We start from the raw sequence: 9,082 nt of genomic DNA on the forward strand, positions 1-9,082 counted from the left end.
CTGAACTCCAGTCTGGGCGACAGAGTGAGACTCCAACTCAAAAAAAAAAAAAGAAATTAAGTAAATCAAGAAGTGAAGAACATCAATGGGATGGGTGGAAAATACAGCTTCGGTTCATGATAATTTACAGAGCACTGTTCTAGACACCCTGGAGACCAGGGTGAGAGCATGCCTCAGAACGACCCAGCCTGCAGTGCAGTTGCTGTCCTCACTGACACACAGGCCTAGGGAGCCTCAGGCCTTCTCGGCTGAGCGGATCACCTGCCCTTCAAGGCAGAGCCAAGAGGCGGTGGGTGAAGGGAGACTGTCGGGGCAGTGACCCAGGACCCCCAGCTGTGATGAGAGCCTTGGGCTTCAGTGGGGCAATCAGGGAGACTGCTGGCAAGGGGGTTTCGGGCCGGGGTGGTGGGCGGCAGGAGCTGACCTGTGTTTAAGAGACGCTGTCACCGGACATGTAGAAGGAAGAGTACCTAGGAGGGAGATGTCAAGCTTGAGAGTAGACAGGTAATATTCACACGTTCGTGCATGTTGCATCAGACAGAAATACAACAGACATCTCATACAGGTTAGAAGTGTAAGTGATGCCGGTTTAAGTAAACACCCTGTTCTTCATCAACTTGTAATCTGAGATGTTATATCCACTGATGATTTTTGCCTGGTCCACTCTTTACCCTGATGACTGCAAAATAATCCCTCCCCCACCCCAATCTTAGCACAATCTCCACATTTTGTCAATCAACCTTCAGCATTTCACTTTTAGCAAAATATCTTCCTTGTTTTCTGTCCATCCATCAATGGTTGGAATAGTTTCATAAATTCATTTCTAGTAGCCTATAATCATTATTGTATTTAATTATTTTGATGCGCATATTGTCCCCAGTTCGATCAGTGGGAAATCCTTTAAGCTGGTTTCTGGGCCGGGCGCAGTGGCTCTGGCTTGTCATCCCGGTACTTTGGGAGGCTGAAGTGAGAGGATTGCCTGAGCCCAGGGGTTTGAGACCAGCCTTGGGCACCTTGGTGCGGTCTTGTCTCTACAATAAATCAAAAAATTAGCCAGGCGTGGTTCCAGCTGCTTGGGAGGCTAAGGCGGGAGCATCGCCTGAGCCCAGCAGGTCTCCAGCAGAGCCCATGTGCACACATCTGGGGGGAAAGGCGTGACTCTGCTGCTTTTCTTGCTGCTTTTCTGTCACCAGCAGCGCTGGCTGGCTGTGGCTGTGCCATCGACTCAGAGTCGGTTCCTGAGAGTCGTCGACACACCCCCAGGGAGTGCTTGGTGAGTGTGCAAGTGTGTGTGTGTGTGGTCCCTCTGTCTCTCCCATCAGCTTCACGAGTGTCGGTTTATGAAGAACATGTCGGCTTTGGCTTCGTCGTTGACATAATGGCTTCAAGGACTGCAAAACCGTCTCTCCCCTTCCAGGATGGCCTGCTGGTCCTTCACTATGGGCTCGTGGTGTCTCCTCTGAAGATAACCTGAGGTCAGGGCACGCCTTGGGGCAGAGGCAGGCGGCACCTGCAGGACGGCCCCTCACCAAAGAGTCCACGGAGGTGTCCCTGCCACCACCCCATGGCACTGCACATGCGGCTTTTCTACTTCCAGCGCAGGAACGGCAGCGTTGGCGAGCACAGCATGGACGACGGAGCATCTGTACCAGAGACGGTAAAAAGCCTCCAGAGCTCAGGGCACAGATTCAGAGTGTTGAGCTCCAACATTCTTTGTGGTGATGCGTGTGTTGCCGTCTTGCTGCCATCTCTGAGGTGAATTGGCTCCCGCTTGCTTCTTTGAGCCACATTCCTTCCCGGGGACCACCAGCCTCCACCGGTGCCTCCGCCGTGCCTCCGTTGGGCAGTGATCCTTTTGGAGAAGGGGTTTGCTTTTGAATGGAAGGGTCGGAGCCAGACTTGTTCACCTGCAGGTGTGCTCTCAAAGACCAGGACCATTGGCCACTTTTATGCACTGCCAGCATATTTTGAACATGTAACTTCTTTTATACGAGCAACACCACCACAGCGGTGTCAGTCACTCTCAGGTGGAAGGATTTTCACTGTTCTGTGTGAAAGACTGTCTTCTGAGGCGTTTATGGTCTGTACCACAAGCCCTCGGTGTAATAAACTTCCTAATATGTCTTACAAGAAGAGGTGCTTCTTTGTGACGATGTTTTTATTCTTAACATTCATTTTACTTGAGTCCATGGCGTGGTTGCCGATACTTGGCGATGGCACTGCTTCTGAAGGCAATACAAAAGTTTGGGTGTGTTTGAGACGTTTACAGGATTTGTGTTCACTGTTTCCTCAGTAAGTCAGTTTAATGTTTACTTTTTCATTATGTTATCACTGGGGTAAAGAATAAGGGCATTTGGGCTCACTTCCATGCAGACTTCAGTCTTAAGTGCAGTTTTGCCTAAACTTAGCCGTGTGATCCTGGAGGGGAAAAGATGTTGTAGGCCCCGTTTCGCTCTCCAGACGGCACAGAAACGGCTGCAGATTGAACAAGGATGGGCGATTCTTGGTAAAGAATTCGGGCATTGTGTATAAATCTCTTCTGACAGTTAATAAAAGTCTATTTTAACCTATTTGAAATGTTAGTGTTTACTGTGGGTTTTTATAAAGCAATCGAAATCCTTTGAGTCAGGGTGTACAAATCAAAATGAAACTGCTACCAAATAGACACTTACTCAGCATTTTTACCTTCACTGACTTAACCGATGCTGTCACTTGACCATGGATAGAATAACTGTAGAATTCGTTGCCTCTGAAATATTTCTTGCATAAGTTACTTAGTAGTCAGTCCTCCATATCTACTGGGAAAAAATTTAAAAATAACAATACAACAGCAAGAAAGAGTAGAGAATTTTTTTTTTCTTTTGAATTGTAGTCTCACTCTGTCACCCAGGCTGGAGTGCAGGGGCACACTCAAGGCCACTGCAGCCTCGACCTGCTGGGCTCAGGCGAGTCTTCCATCTCAGCCTTCCGAGTAGCTGGAACTACAGGTGTGCGCCACTGCACCTGGCTAATTTTTCTGATTTACTGTAGAGGAGAGGTCTCGCCAAGTTGCCCAGGCTTGTCTCAAACCCGTGAACTCAGGCAGTCTTCTCACCTCTGCCTCCCAAAGTGCTGGGATTACAGGCGTGAGCCACCACGCCTGGCTGTACAGATTTTTAAAATACTGTGTAGCAACTACTTACATAGCATTGACACCGTATTGGGTGTCCCCTAGCCTAGGGCGAGTGGTGGGATGAGGGCGGGGGGGGCTGTCGGCTGCCTGCAGGCACCGCGCTGCCCTCCGTGGGGCCGTGGGGACTTGCGCCTCCCGGATGCTGGTCTTCCTGCCCGTGGACCAGTGGCAGCGGTGGTCTTACTCCCATGTTAGCCTCCAAGGCCACCTGTGAGGATCGCAGCATCCTGGAGAGCTGTAGACTCTCATAGTTCACGACGCTGAGATGATGGAGCCTGAGGGAAGTGGGCGTGGGCACGAGTTGGGAAACCTGGCTAGTGAGCTGCGGGAGTGGCCCTCCCTCCTCCGGCAGGCATGGGGCAACAAGCTCCCTCACACCTCGTGTCCAGGTGTCTGTAGGAGTCAGTAAAGTAGGCGGTGGCACCTGTGGGAACCCCAGAGCCACAGCCCCATGGTCAAGTGGGTGCAGCACGGCCCAGGCCCCAGGGAGGTCAAAGGGCGTCCACCGTGGATTCTGCAGTAACTCAGACCGTCGTGTGGACCCAAGGCTCAGGCGTGCAGAGATGCGTACCAGGCAGGACACTCCTGGGGCTTGGGCTCGCCTCCCAGGAGTCTGCCGAGGACAGTCCTGGGGCCTCTGGGGTGGGCAGGACCCGGATACCAGCCTGCAGGGCTCCCCTTCCTGCACAGCCCCCTCCCTGCCACAGCAGGAGAGCCGACTGGGGCGCGGGGAGGCGCTAGTGCTTAGATACGGGGTCTCTGGACACCCAGGACTTGAGCGCCTGTTGAAGGAGGAGTTTATCTGCCAAGGCTCACCGCAGAGCATGGTAAGCGGCATTCACTCCCCCGCTGGCCTCAGGTGGCTGCCCCATCTGTGGCTTATGGAAACATGGGAAAATGCTTCTTTCCTTAAAGGTAGACGACGAAATGCCATCACATGACAAACTTGAGCAATGCACAAGTCAGAAGTAGTGCTCGCTCACCATCGTGTGAACGACAGGATTCAAGAGGACAGTGTATCCTCAAGGACTCAGCCTGCGGATGGCAGCATGGCCAAGAAGCTGGAAACTTACAGACCGGTGAGTGCTGTGCGTTCCGGAACGCTCCGCCCTCCATTCCTTTCCCTCCTTCCTGGCCTCGACCGCCAAGGATCTCACAGCACCAAGGAGGGAACTGGTGGTCCTTGGGCTTGCAGTTCCCACCAGGTAGTAGACTAAGACACAAAGGTTGCTGGGTGACCGGCTTGCAGATCAGTCGCTTGTGTACCGGGGCCACGTCCGCAGGAGGGCCAAGTCACAGCAGTGGAGTGAGGTCCTCGTGTCCAAGGCATCTGTGTCCAGGGCTGGGGCACACTTTGCGTGTCCTGATGGTGGGCGAGGGGCACGGCGATCCGGAGAGACCCGGAGACTGGCAGGCAGGGGTTCGCAAGTGCTGCTGGGTGGCTTGAAGCGGCAGTGTGGCGGGAGCGACAGCCAGACTCAAGCGGACTAGACTCAAGCAAGGGGGAGCACAGGCAGAAACCGACGAGTGAGCCTGGTGCAGGGGCTCACGCCCGCCGTCCCAGTGCTCTGCCAGATCCAGGCGGGAGGGTCGCTTGAGGCCAGGGATTCAAGATCAACGGGGGCAATGTAGCAAGACCCTGTCTCTTAAAGGGGAAAAAAAAGAACCAACCAGTCCCAAATGCCTGTGTTGACTCATTTGGATTCCACACTTCCCTGTTCCCACCTCGCCTCTGCCGCCTGGGGCCGGGTGTGGGTGGCCTGTGTCCAAGCTGAGATGAGGTGGGAGGCTCAGGAACGTTCACAGGGAACAGAAGCAGCGTCGAAATGCCCAGCTCTGCACAAATGTTCACGAGGAAGAGTCTATGAAGTGCAGACTTGGCCGTACTTCAGTGGCTAAAGATTGGGACAGCTCAAAGCTCCTTTTATTTTTATTTTTATTTGAGTTGGAGTCTCACTCTATAGCCCAGGCTGGAGTGCAGTGGCACACTGAGACAAGGTCTCGCCAAATTGCTCAGGCTGGTCTTGAACTCCCTGGGGTCAGGTGATCCTCTTGCCTCTGTCTGCCAAAGTGCTGGGATGCCAGGCGTGAGCTACTACACCCAGTTCATTTTTTGATTTATTGTAGAGATGAGGTCTCGCCGGTTTGCCCAGACTCATCTCCAACCCCTGGCATGTGCCACTGTGCCTGGCTTTTTAAATTTTTTTTTTTTTGAGTTGGAATCTCACTCTTGTCACCCAGGCTGGAGGAGTGCAGTGGCACACTCACAGCCACCGCAGCCTTGACCTGCTGGGCTCAGGCGATCCTTCTGCCTCAGCCTTCCAAGTAGCTGGAACTACAGACGCACGCCACCACGCCTGGCTCATTTTTGTGACTTATTGTAGAGACGAGGTCTCGCCAAGTTGCCTAGACTGTTCTCGAACCCCTGGGCTCAGACAATCTCTCGCCTCGGCCTCCCAAAGTGCTGGGATGACAGGCTGAGCCACTGCATCTGGCCTTTAGATTTTTTTATAGACAGGGTCTCACTCTGTCGCCCAGGCTGGAGTACACTGGTGCGATCACAGCTCATGGCAGCCTTGACCTCCTGGGCTCAAGCATCCTATTGCCTCAGCCGCCCAAAGTGCCAGGACTGCGGGTGTCCCACCATGCCCGACCCAGGTCCACCGTTTCTGCCTTCTCCCTACCTGAAGGGGCATGAAGCTAGGGTGCCAGTGGCATCGTGGGTGGCCGCCACTTGGGCTGTGCCCTGAGCAAGTTTCTCGAGCCCTGCTGCTGCCACGGCCACTCACCTCCTCCGCAGTGTCCGTCCGCACCCCTCCTCCGGCCCCGGCTCCCTGAGCCTCCCCTGTGTCCCTCAGCCTCCTTGTCCACCTGCAGACTTGGATGCGTTCTTGTCTAGTCTCCAGCGATTCTTCCTGCGGGCTCCAAAATGATCCGTCCTCCTCCCCCTCTGATGGTGATGACTTAGGATTCCCAAAAGTAATGCTGTGGGCCGTAGATGTTCTAGTGTCACTGGGTCTGTTACTTTTTTCTTCCTTAAAATTCTTAGGATGGCCAGGTGCGGTGGCGCATGCCTGTAGTCCCAGCACTTGGGAGACTGAGGCGTGTGGGTCGCTTGAGCCCAGGAGCTTGAGACCAGCCAAGGCAGTTTAGGGAGTCCTCATCTCTAGAAAAAATAAAAAAATTACGATTGCCTGAGCCCTCGGGTTCAAGACCAGCCTGGGCAACTTGGCAAGACCTCATCTCCTCAATAAATCAAAAACTTACCCAGGTGTGGTAGCGTGTGCCTGTGGTTCCAGCTACTTGGAAGGCTGAAGTGGAAGTATCGCCTGATCCCAGCAGGTTGTGGCTGCGGTGGCCGTGAGCATGCTACTGCATTCCAACCTGGGCAAGAGCGAGACTCCAACTCAAAAAAAAAATTAGCCAGGTGAGGTGGCACACGCCCCTAGTCCAGATACAGGGAAGGTGAAGCAGGAGGATCACTTCAGTCTAACAGGTTGAGGCTACGGAGAGCCACGATTGTGCCACTGCATTCCAGCCTGGGCAACAGAGTGAGACCCTGACTGAAAAAATAAATAAAGTCTCATGATGACAGCTACGATACTGCATTTTGTCATCCTGAAAAGCCCTGGTAGCAGAGCCACCTCCAAAGCCTCTGTTTTCTGTTTTCCGTGGAGGCCAGGACTCAGAGGGCCTCACCCATCCTCCCTCAGGGTGTTGTGGACGTGAGCTGGGCTGCTGTTGGCGTGTCTCCAAGCCTGCACTGGCAAAATCTGCATTTCCTGCCCACGGAGGTTGCAAGTCCATCACAAATGAAATGCCATATCGATCTCCTGGGAGCCTGCCAGATGCTCACAGGGGATGGGAACCACGGCCTGACTGTTACTGCATTTTGGTTTTGTCTGATGGTGTCTGTGGTCTCACAGGAGTTGTTGAGATAATACTGTCTTCACTGAAATGAGGAAAGAGAGTTCTTTTCTTCTAGTGATTCTATGGGACATTTTCCCAAGAGAAAAGCTAGTTGAAAATATTTTAAGTGAGAAGATGAAGACAAAGGATACCAAGAACATATTTTTTCCCCCAGAAAAGACATTAAGGCAGGGAGCTGGACGTGGTGGCGTGCATCCCAGTTACTCAGGAGGCTGATGCAAGAGGACTCTTGAGCCCAGGAGATAGAGGCTGCGGTGAACCCTGATTGTGCCACTGCACTCCAGCCTGGGCAATAGAGCAAGACCCTATCTCTTACACAAAGCAAAACAGGTGGGTGCAGTGGCTCACATCTGTCATCCCAGCACTTTGGGAGGCCAAGGCGAGAGGATGACTTGAGCCCAGGGGTTCGAGACCAGTCTGGGCAACTTGGCAAGACCTCGTCTCTACAATAAATCAAAAAATAAGCCAGGTGTGGCAGTGTGCACTTGTGGTTCCAGCTACTTGGAAGGCTGAGGCAGAAGGATCACTGGAGCCCAGCAGGTTGAGGCTGCCGTGGGCTGTGATTACACTACTGTACTCCAGCCTGGGCAGCAGAGGGAGGCCCCAACTCCAAACAGGCCAGGCTTGGTGGCTTAGTCTGTCGTCCCAGCACTTTGGGAGGCCGAGGCAAGTGGATTGCCGGAGCCCGTGGGTTTGAGACCCACCTGGGCAACTTGGTGAGACCTCGTCTCTACAATAAATCAAAAATTAGCCAGGTATGGTAGTGTGTGCCTGTAGTTCCGACTACTTGGGAGGCTGAGATGGAAGGATCGCCAGAGCCCAGGTCAAGGCTGTGGTGGCCGGGAGCGTGCCAATGCACTCCAGTCTGGGTGGTGGAGTGAGACTCCAACTCAAAAAAAAAAACTAGCACATCTAAGGAGCAACACTTCTCTGTCCCCTGCAATGACTGGCCGCTGGCTGGAACTGCTACAGAGACCCGCTGACGTCTGTCCGTGTTGCCGCGGCCGCTAGGGAAGGGCATGGCAGGGGCTCAAGCACTCCTTTACAAAGTTCCTGAGCAATATTCCCAAGAGCCAAAAAAAGGTGGCTTCCCCTTATCTCCTGTGCATTCCCAGGAAGTCACTTCAGGGGATCCTCGACTTCCCTGTAGTCTATGCCCAGTCCAGTTAAAGACGCAAATCCCGTTGACTCCCTTTCTCTGAGTGGTCATAAGGTTTGTGATTTGTATAACTTTTGCATAATGCATGATGTCTTAGACTTGTAAACTCCCTTTACTCCATGGCAAGCTTGATTAATGCTTCTGTCAGGCCCTACGGATAAAAGCTATGAGCTAGCCAGGCTCGGTGACTCAGCCTGTAATCCTGCGCTTTGGGAGGCTGAGGTGAGTGGATTGCCTGAGCCTGAGGGTTCGAGATCCATCTGGGCAACTTGGTGAGACCTCATCTTTACAATAAATCAAAAAATTAGACAGACGTGGTAGCGTGCGCCTTGTAGTTCCAGCTACTTGGAAGGCTGAGGCGGAAGGATCGCCGGAGCCCAGCAGGTTGAGGCTGCAGTGGCCGGGAGCAGCCACTGGACTCCAGTCTGGGCAACAGAGTGAGACTCCAACTCAAAAAAACAAAAAAAAAAAGCTATGAGCTACCTCTGATATCTAGCACGAGGAAGTCTGGACCAAAAAATGGCACTATCAATAAATACAGCTGAAATTCAAGTTCTGTACAATGCTCTGCTGTTCCTGTGGCTAATATATAGGTACTAACAACTCTGGACTTACAAAAGGGAACTGTAAAAGCCTGGATAGTGGGCAGAGCCACCTTAGAAAGACCTCGAAGACTGGCTCAGCTCCTTAGATTCGAACTCAGAAATCAACTTCTGCCAGGCTCGGTGGCTCAGCCTGTAATCCTGCGCCTTTGGGAGGCTGAGGTGAGTGGATTGCCTGAGCCCGCGGGTTTGAGACCCGCCTGGGCAGCGAGACCTCAT

At 53.0% G+C, this 9,082-nt stretch overlaps 1 protein-coding gene across 1 annotated transcript in view; it reads left to right on the forward strand.

Moving 5' to 3' along the window:
• Positions 1–2,577, forward strand: part of PCGF6 (polycomb group ring finger 6) — a 36,172-nt gene extending 33,595 nt beyond the window's left edge. The window contains exon 10 of the mRNA XM_021709059.1: positions 1,418–2,577. Within this exon, the coding sequence (XP_021564734.1) occupies positions 1,418–1,474 (57 nt within the window). The 3' untranslated portion in view covers positions 1,475–2,577. The remainder of the gene's footprint in view (positions 1–1,417) is intronic.
• Positions 2,578–9,082: the final 6,505 nt, after the last annotated feature.

Source organism: Carlito syrichta, unplaced genomic scaffold (genome assembly GCF_000164805.1).
Source record: "Carlito syrichta isolate Samal-C Ts95f unplaced genomic scaffold, Tarsius_syrichta-2.0.1 Scaffold155233, whole genome shotgun sequence".
NCBI classification, from domain to species: domain Eukaryota; kingdom Metazoa; phylum Chordata; class Mammalia; order Primates; family Tarsiidae; genus Carlito; species Carlito syrichta.